General features: G+C 42.4%; 1 protein-coding gene across 4 annotated transcripts in view; it reads right to left on the reverse strand.

Moving 5' to 3' along the window:
• Nucleotides 1-10,160, reverse strand: part of SORCS2 (sortilin related VPS10 domain containing receptor 2) — a 579,339-nt gene extending 569,179 nt beyond the window's left edge. For all 4 annotated transcript variants that reach the window (XM_055725044.1, XM_055725032.1, XM_055725036.1 and 1 more), the window contains exon 1: nucleotides 9,807-10,160. In XM_055725044.1, the coding sequence (XP_055581019.1) occupies nucleotides 9,807-10,151 (345 nt within the window). In that variant the 5' untranslated portion in view covers nucleotides 10,152-10,160. The remainder of the gene's footprint in view (nucleotides 1-9,806) is intronic.
• Nucleotides 10,161-20,159: the final 9,999 nt, after the last annotated feature.

Here is a 20,159-nt window from a genome sequence, read left to right on the forward strand (position 1 = left end):
ACTATGCCTACTTATGCTGAACACCCAACACTATACCTAGGAGCATAAAAGAACAGAGAAAATAATATTCTGCTTTCCATAAATGGCAAAATTTAACAAGTCCTGCTGCAGATTTAGATGCCTTAGACTCACAGGTGGTTCCAATCCTCTGAAAAGAGCAAGTTACACGGTATCTTTCTGCTAGCAAACACAGTAAAAATACCTTACTGAGAACCCAGGAGGATTTTATGGCAACCTACTATGCCATGATACAATTGTGTTCTCTATGAATAAACAACTATTTCTTCAGAATCAGTCACATTTAACACTGTGAAGCACTGCCCAAAGCTCAAAGAGTGATTCCAACATATTCCTCACCCTCCCGCTCCCCTCGGGCATCCGTCTTGCAGTGACAATTGCTGGTGGAAGCAAGCATGGGAATGCATTAACCACAAACAGGCTGTTCTGCAATACCTGAGAAAAGCAACCTTCCTCTTCTGTAGCTCAGTTAAGGAGGCCAGGCTACACACTGCTAGAATTTACAGGTGGAACAGCTCAATCTTCAGTCATCATCATTATTATTTATTGGTATTACAGAAGCACTCAAATGCCACCAACTCAGCCCCAGTACACATCTTGCTCATACATGGGGTGTGGGGGTGGGGGTGGGGGTGTGTGCGTGTGCACGTGTGCATGCACGCACGCATGTGTGTGTGTGTGTGTGTGTTAAGACTGCTCTTTCCCTGTGGTATTGCCAGTCTGGGGAGCAGAGAATAGATAGTAACAGTGACCAAAAAATGTGTTTTCACAGAGTGTAGCTTGCTATGTTCTAAAACTGAACATGCTGGCCAGTAAACATGAACCTACCACTCAGTAGGAATAAGGACACACCACAGTAGCTGGTGCTTGCAAATATGCTTCTACGATACTTCACGCAGTTTTACCATGGCTCCAGTGAGCTTCCAAAGACCATGAAAAAAACAAAGTTCATAAAGTGTACCGGGAGGGGAGGGAAACATTAAATACATAAATCTACTTCTTTTACTAGAACAAACTTTTAACAATGTTACTGCACAGAAACCATTAAATTAGCTTTTTTGGTAATGACCAACTTATTTAAGTGCTTTTATGACTTATCTTTTTTAAAATAAAGAAAAACAAAACAAAACCTCCAAAACTATTTACTGTTCTGTGGTTTTCTTTTTAGAAAATACAGATAACCACAAGGACATTACAGAGATTAAAGGGAAGCCAGAAATTAACAATAATCTCTGTGCATATGTACATCTCTAAAAATGTGCCAGTCAAATACAAATAGTAGGTACTATTATATGTAGGTACTGCCCTATCCAGACAGTGCAATTAAAGACTTAGCAAAAGTGAGTTATAAAAAAAAAAAGAAAGAACAAAATAAATGTTATTCAGAGAAATAATTATTAGTCTACACGAGTATGAAAGGTACAAACACTGAGAAAGAAGCACAGTTATTTCATTATACTGGTAAATGAGAGCAGAATAAAAGCCACATTAAATACAGGTTAAGTTTCACTGGAAATGGGTTTAATCACATAACCTTAAGTCTGTTCAATGATCTTGAAGTGCTAGAGCCTAGGCATTCAAATTAAACTGGACTACACATTAAAAGGAGCCCTGATCAAAACAAACATCAGAACAAGCAGAGAAGTTTGCATGACCTGTGAGAGCCTTTTCTTCTCTAATTCCTAGACTGTACTGTGAGACAGTCAAAGGAACAAAGAAACCATAGATGTGGTTTTCTATGGTCCTGTCTCTTTTAGATGTTATGGTGATAACCATTACTTTAATATCGAAGTGCACAGCTTTTTTAGAGCAATCCCAAGACACAGGGAATCACCGTTATACTCACATTGCAGGTAGGAAACTGAGGCACAAAATCACCTACATAATGCCAATGCTATCCCAGAGTCTACTGGTGAGGTGACGGGCAAAGTCCCTTGGTACTCCTATTCAGCTCCAATTTAACCCAACAGCCATTCATTTGGAACCTCACACTGTACATCTGGCCAAGCCTCAAATGCCCCTGAGGTATCAATCATTGTGAATATCGCAACACCGCTTCAGAGCTTGCAGACATGGTGATGAGGCTGCGCCAAGCATCACCAGTTCTGCCAAGGGTGCACACTCACTCTCAGTCCTGCGAGTAACCGGTGCCTCAGCATCTCTCCTCTTTCCACAACAGCCTCACCCAGGGCTGATGAAATCCGATAGGATCCATAAGCATGGCACTTCTCCACTTATTATACTAAAGCCAGCAAGGCCAGCAGATGTGTCAGCACACACCTACAACACTGAGCATTTCACAGTGCACAGTGGAAACTCCCTTTGAAACAGCTTCTTGTGGGAGGTGACACTGTCCTCACCCTTACACAACAGCACTGGAGTTACTCAACCAGCAGAAGGGTGTAACTCCCCCTTTTACACAAAGAGTTGAAATATGCATCCTCTGCTAGAACAGAGACTCACAGCTCTTACTGCTAAAACTGTTGCACTTTTTCTTGGCACAATGCAGATCTATTCATTTGGACAAAAAAAAAAAAAAAAAAAGAGACAGAAAAGCATACCTACATACATACAAAGTGGACATGTTTCTAAACTCCTGATTGACTTTTGCCTTGGAAGGAAAATTTCAGGCCCTTCCCCCCAGGACTGCTTATATATGAATATTCCATTAGAATAGAAAAATAAAAATTAGTCATTAGGGAAAAAAAAATAATATTTGAACAGCTGTTAGAGCAGCCCTTGGACTGAAACTTGGACCTTTGTGTAATCTCTGTCAATGTACATCCTTTAAGCGTACAGTTCTGTTTCTCAGGGATGTATGTAGGTAAAACTGTAATTATAAAATCTTTAGAGCTGCACCTGCATTTTTTGCATTGGGGTTGTGCAATACCCACCGCAACAGAGTCTTAATCCATAACTGAAACTCCAACAGCCAAGTTACAGGAAGAAAGGAAGGAAATAACTGCAGCAGCAATGAACTCCAGATATTTGGATTAGGAATAACTTTAAATAAATTCTGTCTCTCATCAAAGTTAGTAATCTAGGCCCCTCTCCAATAAGTGGAGAGAGATACATGCTTTCAGAAGTCAAATCATCCAGGCTTTCTCAAGCATAGCTGTTAAGATTGTCAGGGGAAAGATCAACCCAGGGACCACCTCCACCTCCTTCCTACTGCAGAAGTCCAAGACAAGACTTGATGGCTGAAGTAAGGCATAACAAAGGATCCCATCCATTATTTCTTTCCAAAGGGGTTTTGTCATTGGTGACTGTTAAGAGTTTAAAATTCTTAATACTGGGGCAGGGTGTTGGAGATGGGAATGTTTGGTAAAGAATGTGAGACTATGAGAATAAAAATGCTGAAGGAATGTTGCAGGTCATCAAGTTTCATCCTGAGCTATAGCAAGCAGTCATATATAGCAGACTACTTTCAACCTATACTTTAAGCTTTTGCTTAAATGAAGTTGTGCTTTCAGGAACGCAAAGGACTCCACTTGCACTGTACTGCAGATTATCTCTCCTCATGCTAACATCCTTTGGTCTTAATTGACAGGACCATAAAATATTTCATTTGGACACGCAAAGGGCTTGCCATAAAGGCTTCTGTAATCTGGGCCGTTTCATGTTTTAAATTCATAAAATGGCACATACTTTACAGAACAGAATTTTAGCAGAACAATTACTGTTTTTCTGAAAAGTTCACCATTCTCCCTTTCTGTTTTTTCAAAAAGACTCTACTAGTCTATTGAATTTTAATAAAATCAAAAGGGATGTCCTCATTTCTTTCTCCAAAGATCTGTATCAGTAAATTCCTAACACTGTCGAGCTTGGGAAGAATGCATTATGTTCCCACTGTGATATGTGAACCTGCTATCAACAGCCTGAATGAATATCTAATGATTGTTATTAAGCTAGATTTGGTTTATCGTGCACACATAACATCAGCAGTATCAGAGACAGGATTTCCATCCGTTGTCTGTGTTTACTGTTCATTGCCAGATTTCCCTCCCAGATTCAAACTCTCTGAGCTCGTCCCACTGTCAGCACAGTAGTACCTACTCTAAGCTAAAGCGGCTAGTAGCTTGCTCCTAAGCAAACCAGGTAATGCCAGTCAAACCAGCAAACCAGGTAAGACCAGGTATGGCTGCAGGTGTGGAGGGCTGCGTGTGGAGGAGGACTTTCAAGCATGTTTGAGACACACACTTACTAATTAAAGTATGTATCAGTTTTAAGTGTCTACTTAGGGGATGAGAAGAGGTGCTCTCTCTTTCTTTCAGCAGCTGGAATTTGCTGAAATGTGGAGACAGCTCAGCAGGCAGCGACAAGACTAGCAAGCTCTAGGGCTGGAAGAGAGGGAAAACAGAGGCTGATAGAAGCAAATAAATGAAGTAAGCCATGAACTTTATATTGGGGGGTGGGGGAAGAAAAAAGATGTTAAACTCCTGAGTTACTTCAGTCAAATTAAAATCATTCTCTTTTCCATGTGGGATTCTTCTGTTCCATTCAAATATAATTATTGGGTTTGGTTTCTGTTTGTTTTTTATCACACTATCATCTCAAGGAATTTTAAAAAAACAAAAATCCCTATGGGAAATCTGCCTTTCACTTTGCAATATATCTGCCATTTATCAAAGGTCTGAGCTGTCAAGATTTTTGACCTTACGCTCCCTTTAGTTTCATAAAAAGTAGTCCGGCTGCTCTGGAGAAACAGCACCAAAACCTTACCACAAATGGACTTTTGCCCAGTTTGGATAGATAATTACATTTACCATTACAGATACTGCTACAGTAATATTGAAGTGAATGCTCTGTATAGATACCCTCAGCACAATTTATTGCAAACTGAACAAAACAGAAAACCAATTATATAAAATATCTGTCAGAATAATACATTTAGGGATCACTGGGCTCTACAAATCATATATGGTGAAACTGTCTCACAAAGAGTAATATTTTTTAAATTAAACAAATTACCTGTATATCAAATACAAAAAAGTCTGAATCAGCTAAAATTTTTGCACGTAGCAAATTCCGTAGATGTGTGACAAACATTCCTTTCCCATAAGATGCCGCTAAATATTAAGTCTTGAAAAAAATGTGTATATATTTATATTTGTTTTTCCATAACAAAGAGCTACATGTTTATGGGGGATCATGACATCAACTAACCGGACAAATAAGTACCTGCATGGACTTAATACTTTGACAACAAACAAAAGAAAGGAAATACTGGCACCATGAAACTTCAGACTTAGAACTAGTTGGCTGAAGTCCTGTTCACAACACTTTAACAGTCTGCACACAGCATGAAGAGCAGCCCATGAATCAAAATCAATTGTGAATACAAGTCTCATTCTCCCTGTATTTCTGGTTTGCCTTTGATATTTTTTTTTTAAATCAGCTACTATTAATGCACAATGGGAATTCTCCAGTAGGGTCAAAAAGAATATAGTTTTGCAAAGAAAGTTGTTTACCTGCACACACACCAAAAAAAAAAAAAAAAAAAAAAAAAAAAAAAAAAAAAAGCTCCTGGGATGACTATACGGTCCCTTCTAAGAAGAAGCAGGGGTTTTTAAAGCTGTCATCAATTGACTGTTTTCCCCAAATCTGAAAGGGTAGTAGTTTGTTAGTAAATCTGGGAGCATACATATGCAGCTTAACACAGTAAGAGGCTATTCTTTAAGCACACTACCTGTATATATTCCAATGCACAGCTCCATGTTATTTATCAGTTACACAAATGTCAGTCTTTAGCCCTTACGAGAGTAAATGGTGTGCTGCGCCACCCACCTGTCATGTCTTCAGTTTATGATATTTTAAGACTGGAAAGGAAATTAGTTCCACTCGCATGAGCTCTTGTTTGAAAGTAATAGTACACAACAGATCTCTGTGGGCATTGGGAACTGAGAGCAGAAATACTAATTGAAGGAACTCACTAACGAGATAAACTAGCTTTGCAAGACTTACACCACTAGTGACAGTTTTAACTATTCATTCCACTGTCAAGAAAGGTCAGTGACAGGCTTATCATTTATGGAATTTATAAATAACTATTAGAGTAAAAAATAAAAGTAATGAGAAGACAATAGGAAGCAATTAGCATACCTCCCTGTACAGCTCTCTCTTGACACAGCAAGGAAGTGTACAGTTATCTTCCCAGTTATTCAAGCTTACTTTACAGTCAGTGCAACCATATACTCTGCTGTGCTATCAAATCCACCATTTCTGTGATTCACAAAATTAATGGCATTATGAGAGGATAATAAAGTACACGTCAGACTTCTACAGTAAAGAAGGGGGACGAGACAGGACCAATTTAATTCATAGCCTCCTTAGCTGCTTTCAGGCCATCTCACACAACTGAAAATCACATGGTCCTATTATTGTGGCACAGGAGGATTTACAAGATGTAAATAATTATTTTTAAAGCTCCATGTGCACATCAACCTAACCTCTGCCTCTTTCAGATTTATTTACTTGCCCTTGATCCACACACATGAGTACTCCATGGTAGCACTTTCAATGAACTATTCATGCAGGTGAACACCCCTCAGTGAGGCAGCTGCCCCCTCTGCTTTTATGGTTATTTGTCTCTCCACCGTGGAGCTCAAAGGAATAATCCTACTGCATATTTCTTCTTCATTTATTTTACTAGGTGAGGTGTTTAAGAGGATATATGGTCATCTGGAGCTCATCACTGTCAAATTTTCAGCCACGCAGCTGTAAAGGATAAAGGAACTAGTTTATGTCCTTGGTTTACAAAGTGCTGAGTACCTCCAATGAGGTGCCAAATGTGCGTGGTGACACTTTAAGATTGCTTAGTGCCTCCTGAGGTTCACAGGGCCTGATCCAAAACCCCACTGTTATGAATGCCAGTCCTCCCCTTGTCTGCAGTGCACTTGGGACAGAACAGTGCTTCGCAGCTCAAACCTGTGCTTCCGGGGCAAGACAGGATTTGCCATAGACTTAGGAACCCAGGGTAAAGTGCCAGGTTTGAGAAGCACTGGATCTTAGTGTTCCTACCTCCAAACATTTAAGCCAGAGTAAAATAAATAAATACATACATACATATGTATCTATATAAACAAAAAAACATTCCAGACTACCTTAAATATGTTTTGGATCAGGTACTTATTTTCAGTTATTTTAATCTCATATACATACAGAAGCAAATTTCTCTCCAAATGCTTTAAGTCCATCCTGCTTCCATTGGGCTTAATGTATGTCTTCCACTTCTTTAAAATAAAATAAAATAAAAAATTCTGCAGACTGTCTTTACAAATCATTTTTTCTGGAAGCCTTTGTTAAAATCAGCTCTTCTCCTGGAAGCATGCAATAAAACAACGCTAACAACAACAACAAAAAAAAAAAAAAAAAAAAAAAAAAAAAAAAAGAAGGTGCAAAAAACTGCTGACAGTCATACTGTAAAACATCGAGTGCAAAAAGACTGGCTGCTCTCATTTGGGTTAAGGCAGCAAAGAACCTTTCATTACCAGGTCACTATTCAAATCTAGTCTTGCTTGATGGTAATCACCTGATGGCAGGCAGAATAAGCAACATTACTTTTTAAGTAACTCTGCAAAAGTATTTTTTGTTGAATGTGTAAACACTGTAGAGAACGTCTGCAGGCATTCATAATGAGTATCCTGTAATACTGAATTAGTAGACAGTAACTAAGCAAACATAAAAGAACTAAGTTGTAGCAAAGACTACTTTCATTTATTCTGACAGTTGCCATTTATCTTTGCTTTTGAAGAGACTACTTGGTAGCATTCTAGCAAGTGAACTGTAGCATTCTGTGAAGAAATAATAACATTTTAGCAATACAAGCCCTCACTGCAGCATCTGTTATTAAATCTTTGCAGAGAGGCGAGGAGAGACCACTAGTCATAAAAGTGGATTAGCAAGGTTCTACTATATTCGTTTTAGAGTGCAGAGTGCTTTGCATAAAAGCTGTTACTTGCCTTTTATGTCAAAAAATGAACATATGCCAACTTTTTAATACTGAATTCTTCAAGGAAGTAGTCCTAACAGCCTGCAAACACTGTCCACAAAAAATGCCAGCATTCTAACAGCAGAGAATCGGAGGAAGGACAGAATCAGAACAGCTGATGCTGCTGATTTGCAACATTTTCTTTTCACAGAAAATGGCCATCATCTTATGCTTCCCTTCCTGAGCAAATCAAAAATCGCCTGTGAAAGTGTCAAGCTTTCTCGTGCTGACTCCAGCTCTGACAACTGATTATACAAGAGCATTAACACAAGAGCTCAGCGTGCTCAAGGGAATCACTGCATCCTCGCCAGGCGAACCTTAGCAGCTCCGCATCCTGGGTGACCCCCTATCAAAACAGGCAAAGCCCAGGACTTGCGATCCTACAGAAAGGATGATTCACATACTTACGAGAAGTACAACACCAGCTCTCTGAACTGAGCCAAGTTTAAGTAAACCTTATGCTAAATTCACAAAGTTCAAGCAGAGTCGGAGCTTAGCTGAACTGTAGTAAAAACACTCAAGAGTTTTCCAGAAACACTAAAATCCTCCAAGAGAAAGTTGATCTTGAGCCTTCATATACGATATTTTCCTGTCTGTGAAGTTTCACAGACAGTGCAAGGTGCTATGTAATATTTACCTATGACGCCCACTGTTATGATATAATGTTTCAGTGAAGAATAAATTAGAAGCAGCAAATCCCTGAAAACACACTGTGCAAATACCCAACCATTAATGGGTCAATACATAAAGAAATGAAGCCTAGCTGAAACTGAAAATGAGTTAAAAATAGATTGTGAGTGCTCACCGTGAGAGCTGCTGTCTAAACCAGGCAATTCAGTAATAAAGGCAAGGCACATCGCTTTAACTGCAAAAAGTTGCGAGCACCGATTGCTCTCACGCAGTAACAGCGGTCCCAGCGCAGGATTTTTACCCATCGATCAGGCTGTAAAACTCCTCGGAGAGCTGCCGCGGTTCCCCGACCTTTGGGGGAATCCCCCCCGCCCCCGCAGCCGGCCCGGCGGGGGAAGCCCTGCGCCCTGCCCGCGCACCGCCCGCGCCCTGGCGGAGGCTCCGCGCCCACCGGGCGGACGCCCCGCGGGGCCGCCCCTGCCGCTGACATCCCCCTCCAGCCCGGGGCCGCGCTTGATGAGATTTTGGTTTCGCGTTTTTCTTTCCCCGGCGCTTGCGGAGGCAAAGCGCGGCGCGGGGAAGATTACACGGGGATGACTGAATCGAGGTGAATCGATAAACCTCGACAATTTAATCGGGGACTTTCTGAGGAGCTGGAGGAGATAATCCCAGCGCCGCAGCTCGGCCCCTGCCTCTCCTTTCCCGGAGACCTTCGCCCAGCCCCGAGGGCACGCCGACCGACCGCGGACACGGCCTGGCCGCTCCGGGGCCAAGCCCTCCTCCTCCTCCTCCTCCTCCTCGCAGCGCGACGCACACTGCGCACCCGGCCCCTCCGCAAGATGCGCGCTCGCAAACTTTCCAAACTTCTGGGGAAGTGGCGAAGGGTGCGCGGGGCCGGCCCGACCCCGGCGGCGCTTGGCCTCCCGGCGGCACCTGACCGGCTGTCGGGGCGCCCCTCGCCCCGGGTGCTGCCCGCGGGGACCCCCGCGCCCCGGGCCGGCCGGCGGGAGCAGCGCGCTCCGGCCGCTGCCAGCCCGGCGGAGCGCAGGCTGCGCCCCGCAAGCTGGGGAAGCAAAGCAACGGTAAGGGCAGGGATAAGGGCAGGGATAAGGGCAGGGATAAGGGCAGGGACCCCCCCAACCCCGCCCGCACTGCCCCTCGTACTCACGCTGCTGTTCTCGCCCGTCCAGTGCACCATCGCCTGGTTGTGAGACGCGTCCCCTTTCAGAACGAAGGAGGTGCTGATGAGGGAGACCTGCTCCCGGCCCGCCGCTGAGGATGCTCTCCTGGCGCGGCTGCCCCCCGCAGCCGCCTCGCCGCCGCGTCGCGGCTCCGGCGGGCTGCGCGCCCCGCGGGTCAGGGCTCCGGGGCGCGGGCGGCCGCAGGGCTCCGCGCAGCGCAGAGCGGCGGCGGCGCCCAGCAGCGGCGGCAGCAGCAGCAGCAGGAACAGCGGCCAGCGGGTAGCCCCGCGCGGAGCGGCGGCGGCGGACACGCGTGGCCCGCCGTGCGCCATGGTGGCTCTCCGGCGTGGTAGTGACAGGCGGGGAGGTGGCGAGGAGGGAGACACCGCCGCGGAGGGCGGGGGCGGGGGAGGGCTGTAACCGGAGCGGGGCTCGCTCGGCAGCGGCGTGCGCGGGGCTGCGCGCCCAGCCGGGGCGGCGCCGCCATCTGCTGGCCCGCGCCGAAACGCCGGCCGGCGGGGGGGGCTCCCGCACACGGGCACACGCGGGGTCACAAGCACGCCCGCCCCGGCCCCGGGCGAGCGGCGGCGGCGGCGGCAGGGCAGGACCCGGCAGCGGCTGAGCCCGCGGCGTGTGAAGTTTCACGGCGAGCTCCCGGCAGGCGTTCCCGAGCGCTCTCGGCAGCACTCACGCTGCCCCTCGGGGCGGGCGCGCTGCCGGCTGGGGGTCGCCGCGGGCGGGCGCGCGCCCCCTGCCACTGTCGGCACCGGGGGTGGCCCGGGTTTGGCCGCGGGTCCCGGGAGGCTGCGGTGACAAGGTGAGAAGCGGTCTGTTTGTCAGCAGCTGGAAGCCGAGGAACAAATGGAGCGGGTGCAAAAATACGGTTCTGGTTATTACGACGAGAGGCGCTTCCGCGGCGAAGGAGCGCCTGCCCGGCCTGCCCCTGCGCCCGGGAGGCACCGGCCCCCTCACCTGCGCTGTCCAGAGCGCGCTGCTGGTCCAGGGTTGCCCCTGTGGGGACATGTGACTCGTAACTTGTGACTGATGCATGGAAGCAGCAGGAAATGCACAGGGCAGGGTGGTCAGGGCCAGGAGGGGCAATGGCTGGCTCTGTGCCGTGTGGCGTAACTCGGACAGACAGGTGAAGCGGTGGAAGGAGATTTAGGCATCACACCGCAGGTTGGATTCTCTTCCTGCTCCACTGCAGCATGCTGTGCAACTGTGAATAAACCGGGGGTCGTGAAGCCATTTGATGCTGTGAGAGGGAACAGATTAGAACCACAGGGCAATTGGGACCTCCGGAGGATTCCTGGTCTGACCCGCTGCACAGCCCAGGGCCAGCTCTGAAGCTGAACCTAACTTCATGGTAAGATAAGGTTGCTGAGGCCTAGATGTCAGAAAACACATTTGAAAGGCTGCCGAGAGAAGTAATGACTCCAGCTACAGGCAGACACGTCAGATGACACCTAGGAGAAGAGATCGGGGCTGGGTAAAACCGAGGTAAATTAGTAAACCAGCTTTAGTTGTAATCTGCCTTTACCCTAATGGCCTAGAAAATTAGGATTACAAAGGCTTTTCTAGGAAGATTAATAGAAAAAATAGTATCCACTGATTTAACGATACCATTTACAGGCCTGGGATGATTCTCATAATGACCTAAAGTAACCTGGTCATCCCAAATTCATGTAAAAATGACTTTCAGCAAGCTACATGATTACGTATTAGCTGTACACTTTCAGTGCCATGAGGCCTATGGTAACCTGCCCTGTTATTACTGCAGTGGCTCAAACTATAGAGCAGTTTCAAATTCAGGGTAACTCTTACATTTCAAAAGAAATCAAGATTAAAAATAAAAATAATTTTGAAGATACTCCCATGTGCTTTTTCCACAGCTCCCAATGTAAAGTCTCTTTCAGAGTTTCAAGTGGAACCCCACAGACTCAAAACAGCCTTTGCACAGCTTTCCCCCTTGTTCCTCCAGCACGGTGTCTGAATTAACAGAAGAAATTGTCCCTCCTCTGAGAATCTCCAGCTGCCAGTTTTGGAGATTCTGCCCCAAACAGCCTGCCAGCAGGAGCCCGGGGAGCTGGCAGGAACTCAGGCAGGCAGCACCACCTGGCCCAGGTCACCAGAAGCTGCCCCTCGGACCCTTGAAGGAGCTGTATATTAAATTCATTCCCGAAGGACTTTACATCCTGTGTAAAAAGCAAGTCAATTCCCACCCCCCCACCCCCAAATCTTGATTTCTGGAGACAATACTGAAAGCTCAGAAGGCCTAGGAGAAGCTATAGGGAGCTGTCTAAAGGAAGTGAAACATGAGCATGAAAGAAGAACAATCTTTGCATACAGTTAGTTTCTTCACAGTGTCTTATCCCTCCACTACGCTTGTAAGGAGAAAAACAGCTGGTTTTAAGGGGGTAGAAACTTAGTTTTCCAGACAAAATCCCCTTGACTCTTGCAAACTGGTCTCAGTGACAGCTGGTGGTCAACGCTTGTTTGAATTGTTGCTGTTTGGATATGTTCTTTAGGGGCACAGAAATTAGGCAGTGATACAACCATTCACAGAAGACACATGAGTGGGAAGCCATTCCTGGTGGGGTAACACCTGATGCTGAGTGTGTCACCTTCCATCTTCTGCACCTCCACACAGAAAGGAACAAGGGAAAAAACAATGCTGAATTGTTAAGAAAACACTGACTGATCACAGTTGTATCAACCAATATTAAGGGGTGATTGGTCCATTATTAGGAATTAAATAATTTTGATTCTGATGTCATGGTCTATCTCCTGTGAAACTGTGAAGATTACTCAACATTTGTAGAATAACCTAAAAATACTCAGAACAGATGGAAGGGCCTGAGTCCCCTACGTGCTAAAACTGGCATACAAAATGTAATACTTCATCTGAATCAATACACTTGGACTTTGTTATGCTTATCCATTTTGCATTCACCGCCGTTGTGGTGGTTTGATCTTGGCTGAATGCCAGGTGCCCACCAAAACCACTGTCACTCCCCTCCTCAACCATACAGGGGAAAGAAAAATATAATGAAAGGCTTGTGGGTCAAGATAAAGACAAGGAGATCACTCAGCAGTTACTGTCACAGGCAAAACAGACTCAACTTGAGGAAAATTAATTTAATTTATTACCATTCAAGTCAGAAAAACACCTTCCCCTACCCCTCCCTTCTTCCCGGGCTTAATTTAATTCCCAATTTCTCTATGTCCTCCCTGCAAGCAGCACAGGGGAACAGGGAATGCGAATTACAGTCAGTTCATCACACATTGTTTCTGCTGCTCCTTCCTCCTCAGACACTTCCCTGTTCCAGCATGGGGTCCCTCTCACAGGAGACAGTTCTCCATGAACTTCTCCAACATGACTCCTTCCCACAGGCTGCTGTTCTTCATGAACTGCTCCGGCATGAGTTCTTCCCATGAGGTGCAGTCCTTCAGGAACAGACGGCTCCAGCATGGGTTCCCCACAGGGTCACAAGTCCTGGCAGCAAACCTGTTTCAGCACAGGCTTCCCACAGGTCACAGCCTCCTTTGGGCATCCACCTGTTCTGGCGCGGGGTCCTCCATGGGCTGCAGGTGGGTATCTGCTCCACTGTTAACCTCCATGGGCTGCAGGGGGACAGCCTTCCTCACCATGGTCTTCTCCACGGACTGAGGGCCATCTATGCTCTGGTGCCTGAAGCACCTCCTCCCGCTCCTTCTTCAATGACTTTTGTGTCTGCAGAGTTGTTATTCTCATGTAGCCTCATTCCTCTCTTTCACTGGCGCACTTGTTTTTCTTCTTCCTTCTTATGCTATCACAGAGGCACTACCACTGTTGCTGATTAACTTGGCCTTGGCCAACAGCGGGTCTATCTCGGAGCCAGCTGGCACTGGCACCATTGGACATGGGGGAAGCTTCTGGCACCTTCACACCTCTGTAGCCCCACCACCACCAAAACCTTGCCATGCAAACTCACTACAACTATGTTCAACAGCTAGGGCTCCCAAGTGAGCAGCAGCTAAGAAAAGAGATGGTAACACCCACGCTCCTACAAGTCAAGCTCTTTATATCTGTCAGTAACTGACATTTCCCACAATGAGACCTAAAAAGAAAAAGAAAACCAAGCCGTAGTTCTAGAACTAAGAAAGTCTGGTTTCCTTCAGACTTGCATCTTATGGTCACCTGCAAGGTCTGCTTGAATCTTTTCCTACTGTCAGAATATCCTTCCCATGTATGTTCACACGATCCTAACAAATCCACTAATAAAGTCCTCCTTGTTTGCCCCATCACAAAACTTGTCATTTATTTTTGTGACCTCCCCCTGTTTGCCAGTTTAGTTGGAATTGTCTTACTGGTTCAGGAGATGTCGACCAAGGTGGATGGACAGACATACAACACAACTGATTCCTCACTGATAAAGAATAATCACATAAGCCTTTTATTCTTAGGCAAGACAATTAAAAATCTTACCTGAACACTAATGCTAAAGTAGAGAGAAATTGATGTAATTCTTATTTCTCTGTATGAATTGCGAGATTTGAGTACATGGGGATGAATCAGCCTACCACTATGCTTGTCACTAATTGAATCCCTTAGTAGCAGGCTCATAAGAAGTCAAAGATTAAATGGAACCAAAAGTAACTTAGCTATTTTCCCTCCTTTAGATATTATCATAACCAAAGCAGATGTGTGGGCAATGCTATGAAAATATTTACACCATCTCTTATCTCTGCCACTAAGTGAAAGGCTTTTACCTGGCCACTTCTTCAATGGCTGTTGAAGCTGGTTTTACATCAGCCAGATTAATACACACTTACTGAATCTTGCAATCTAATAAGTAATGCATATTTAATATATCAGTAATTCACAATAATAAAATGTTGTAAGTCTAGACTAGGGATATGGTAATAACAATACCTGTATTGCATTATATAACTACTGTGTATGCTTAATGACAGTATAGTTTCAAAATGAGTACCAAGCACATCAGATGAGAAGGCTGAGGTTTGCAAAACTTGAAAAAAACTTTCATTGTGTAACTCCCATTAATATAATTAGCTACTCCTGTAGCTAAATCACCTAAGAGGTAAACCATGTATTTGTTTTGCCCAAAGTCAGGGGACCACATCACAGATCAGGGTCCAATTGTGTTAGGCAGGTACTGTACGAAAGAAAAAAAAAAAGGTTGATCCAGCTTCATAGAAATGTTTGGTTATGCAAAGGACAATCAAAGTAACATACTTCTAGTCCAAGGCATGTCCAGAATCTTTAATTACTTTTTCTTTTGTGACTACTCCAGCTGAAATGCAAACAGAAGAGAACAGAATTGCCACTGATTTTTCTAGGTTTGTTAACATCAGGTGTGTTAATAAAGGAAGGAAGCTAATTTACAGACTAGTAAGCATAATTTTATCTAGAAAGCCCAAGCAAGCTAAGCAGTGTTAGAGACCAACTCTGAGCAGTAAAGGGCTTTCCCAGTTTCAAAACCTGCTTAACTGAAACTTCTTAAGCGTTGCCAAAAAGCTAGTTTAGACTGAGTTTAAGGATTCCTAAAATAAAGAGGCTTCCCTAAATTTGTGATCTTTTATGTCTCCTATAAACTCTGGCTCAGCAAATACACACACACAGACAAAAAGACAATCTAGTATCAGACACCTCCGAGCTCCTCTAGTCCAAGAACAGAAACAGAAAAAGCTTGAAAAATAATTAGTGTGTTCTAAATCCAAGGCAAGTTGGCAGAATTATCAGTGCTATACTAATGTCTACTCACATTTTTACTGACTGTCAGATTAAATTAAGATCTAAAAGGCTTCAATTAACCCACTTTATTTTTACCAGGTTCATTTCTGATCAAACACTGAAACTATTGCAGAAAGCAGCAAGTTCTGGTTGAGCAGAAACCAAAATGCAATGCTAAATATTCCTTTTGCTACTGGACATAAGAGGTACGCTTGCAAATAAAAATATTGATAACAATTTGTTATATGTTTCATACTCATGGCCTTCTTAGGTTGATAATGCAAGATGACCGCAAATACGGTAGAAAATCACAGAAAAATTACCCATTTAAGCATAATCCTCATAGATTGTTTCCCTCTTTTAGAAGTCAATTTAAACTAATGTATCAAGATGCATTAGGATACCTTATTCCATTCATTAGATACAAAACATTTTCCATTTACGTTATGTTTATGTTAACATCATTAAGAGCACATTGACCTGCAGGGTTTTTGACAAAATGCTCATGCATAAGAACTACTTAATCTCACATGCGTTTTATCAAAATGCCTGACTTCAAAACAGCCTTATTACTCACTCTGACCACATTTAACAAATTAATAAATGACAATTCTTTATTCTTATTGTTATCCAATTAACAAAAAACTAATTATTTCTTCTGTTTAAAATGAAAATTATTATATTATTATATATTAATTATTTTAATGCCACACCCTGTTTCCCTTATGCCAAACAACAGTTTTTATTTAGCTAATCCTCTCAGGGTCCAAAATATTACTACAGTTACAAAAAAAAAAATCTTTCTATTGTCAACAAATCGAGGTGTCTTAACACTTTTCTCAGTTGTTCCATTTGAGAGAATAAAAAATTAAGCAGATGTCAGATTGTTTTGTTCGCATTAATTCACTGATACATTGCTGTCAGCAGCTAGCCCAGATGCCCGCAGAAGAAAGCCTAATTAACAGGAAGCAATACTTGACACTAGAAAAACAAAACTCTACTTCTGTGGGCAGTTCTGAAGCCAAAAAAGTGAGTAGCTGCCTTTGTTCTACGAAGGACTGACTAAGCTACAAAGTACACGTTCAATTATCCTGTTCAAATTTGAACAATATAAAAGAGTGGGTTTCAGTATAGTGTATTATATCTGATCATTACAGAGAGCTGTGTTCAGGTATAAGTATACTAACTGACATAAACCTATGAGAAAAAAATTGGAAGAGCTGTAAATGATTTGATGGAAAGCTAAATAGCTTCTAATTTTGTCAGTATCATGTTAGCAAACAGCATGTATGCAGAAAAAAACCTGACACAAACACCCATCTTTACACAGGCCAGTAGCCCATAAAGAAGGCAGCACTGAAGTGGTCTTGAAATCACCCTTTGCGCATCATCAGCTCTCATCTAATTCAATCAAAGTAACTGAACAGCTCAGCACCTTGCAGGATTTTTACTAGTAAGTAGGTAAATATACACTTTAATTTTCTCTAGTTCCATCTCATAAAAAGTAAGAGAAAAAAGTTGTAAAACTGTCATTTACAAAACAGGCTGACAATGAATACTAGCTGACTTGAGCCACCAAAGTTTTATCTTCTGTCAATCAGAAAAAAAAAATACATCTAACCTGTATAAATTTGTTATGCCACAGAGCCTGAAACAGTGACTTAGTCTGAAATAGAAAACATGTGGTGAAGCATAACATTGTAGTGGTTATTGTAAGATTATCTGTCTTCAACCTTCATAATTTCTCACCAACAATTAATGAGGAGAGTTCTGAAAACACGAGACTGTTGGATTAATTGTCTACATTTTAAGAGCTCACAAGAAAACAAGACCTTTTTTTTTATGTGGCTAGCTAGACTGTGGGAATTTGTTTTTCACAGAAGAGCTTTGCACTCATGCTGTCCTAAAATTTCATGAATGTTATTTGAGAAAATACAGAAAGCTGGGAAAGAGTTGGGGTTTTAGGTAAGTAAAATACGGTGTGAAGGATGTAATTCTCAGGTTTGCATTCAACTTCATACAGGTATGCAGTTCCTTTTATTTCAAAAAACTGTTAATGTCTTACCAACCACTTACATTCTGATCTAATCTTACCCGTATTTTCACCAGTGTCATTTTATTAATCAGTTTGCTAATACAGTTGCATTTCTGAGAAAATTGTATCAGAAAAATCAATAAATATTAAGCTCAACTAAACCCAAATGATTCTAAATCAGTCTTTTTGTCTCTTGCAAAGGATGCCTTAAGGCACCATTTTTCTAATAGGAGATGTTCCCATCTGGTAAACGTTTAGTGGGAAGTCAGTATGACATGTTTACAGCTACCTTGATCCTCTTGAACTCTTCATGGAAAGAGCTTAGCAAGGAATGCAGATGTCAGTAGGCTCCAATTTATGGTTAATAGATTCTGACCCACAGAGCAAATCCTATCTATTGCAAGCATACAAGCTTAAGTTGGTGTGGGACTGGGTACTAATTGTGTGGTCTTCCATTCCTGTTTCAAGGGATGGGAAAGGGTTTTACTGTAAGTTTTCCAAGGAGTGTGCTAAATTTTGTCTCATGGCTGAGGTCTGCAGATATAGCAATAGCTGGTTCAAAGCCAAACCAACAAAAATGAGAGGGGTTTGTGCAGGAGACAATTTCAATTAAAACGTCATCGAAGACCACAGTATCTTCAATCTGTGAAATAGATTTACTTAAAGTAACAACCTTCAGGAGAAACTACTTTAAATAATTAACAGAATAGTACATTAATTTTGTGTAGGTAGTACTTTTTCTCAGCTGGCTTATTCTTTTTCATGTAACTTTTTTCCTTGTTTTTTCTGTAATACAGATTTGTGTGGTCTAGATGAACAGATAAAGGTAAGTCTTCCCCCTTTTTCCCCAAAAAAGCAAGTTACTGAAAGTAACGTAGCACTGTGAAAAATATGTACTATCAGATGCCAGGGAACCTGACTATCACACATTTTGGAGAAGACCATTTTCAAAAAGAGCTGTATGGGTAGTAGTGAAAATTAAAGTAATAGAAACATAAAAGACAACTGACACCAATTCCTTTCCTACAAGCTATTGTTCCTGAAAAATGGAACAGCTGAAGGCAGATGTTTTGTGTAAGTAAAAGGCTGAAAGGCTTTGGAATCACAAACTGGAGAAATACAAAGGACTTCACACTTTCCAAGGCTCCCCTTATCAACTCTATTTCTACACTTAAACATTAATTTCCTTTAAATCATTCTTGCTCTGCATTTGAGCTAGTAAAACAAACACACACTTCGTAACAGCTTAAAATCTTGTTTTATGCACCAAGACAGGCTACTTATATCAAGACAATATACTACTTTTCACCAAGCAAAGGCACCTTTTACTATTGTCCTATGAATATAGGATGACCTAACTTGAAAAAAATATACTGCTGCATAAATATCAATGTTTTGAACAGCCCTATATAAATTATATTATCAGTACCTCTCGTAAATACACAGGATGAAAAAATAGCCAAAATAAAAGCATTTTTCTATCTTTTTTTTCTTTCCTTTCCTATGCTGTATTTTCTCACCAATCTCAAACAATTGCAGTCTAGCCTGAAGTTCCTTTTGATCCAGAGTCTTGAAAGAGCCTAAATCTGTAAAGATGCAGGTAGGTACTTTCAATGCTCTTGGCTTCCTAACTTCTACAAAGATCAATGGAAGCTAAGAGCCCAAATGCTTTAGAAAATGAATATGCCTTTAGAAATCTGGCATGAGTGGCTGTCTCAGTTTTCTTCAAGATTATCAAAAAGCACAGAAGTCTGGGGAAATTCTATGTTTTTCCATATGCCTGCTGTATCATTCACTTGCAAACTGGGAATGAGTACTGTGCAAGAGGTAAATAAGTGTAAACATGTATCCACAGGAAACAATATATAAAGATTATACAGCTTATAGATTCACAGTATTTTTCTTAGACCTCCAGCTGTAAGAATCGGGAGACTGCATAAAAATCTGTGTTGGCATTTTGGAAAGTGTGATAATCCTCATGTTTTCAAAGAAAGACCGAAAACACAGAATAAATTAATCCTCTAGACTCGGGATATTGGAAGACAAAGAAAGCGTAGTCAAAAACTTCATTTTAACATCACATTCTTTAAGATATTCTCATGATTTTTTAACATTTCCATATTTATTTTGCAGCATTGTGGAAGAGAAGTCTAGCATAACTTTCTCACCATCTTCTTCTACCTGACTAAACTTTAAAAAGCTTTTGGTGGTTATTACGTTACAGGACCTGAGCTTATTTCTCCTGGTTTTGGAACTATACTTGGAAAAAAAAAATTAAGAAAAAGGGACCTTAACTAGATATTTTTTTTTTTCCATCTTTGGTTGGTAATTCTGTATGCCTGACCTACAGGAGATGGAACCAGAAATTTAGGAAAGATGGATGTTAGAAACATCTAACAAAACAAATCTTAGGGCTCATGAAAGAGCATAAGAAATCTGAATTTGCATCACCTAAAGTGTCAAAATTGACAAAGAAACAGAGAATGACTTGTATTTTAGTGACATACTGCTAAATTCCCTTACTTCATTCTAGTTTCCCATATGCGCACCCAGAAAAGTAGTACATTT

The sequence above is a fragment of the Falco cherrug genome, chromosome 1 (assembly GCF_023634085.1).
Source record: "Falco cherrug isolate bFalChe1 chromosome 1, bFalChe1.pri, whole genome shotgun sequence".
Taxonomy (NCBI): domain Eukaryota; kingdom Metazoa; phylum Chordata; class Aves; order Falconiformes; family Falconidae; genus Falco; species Falco cherrug.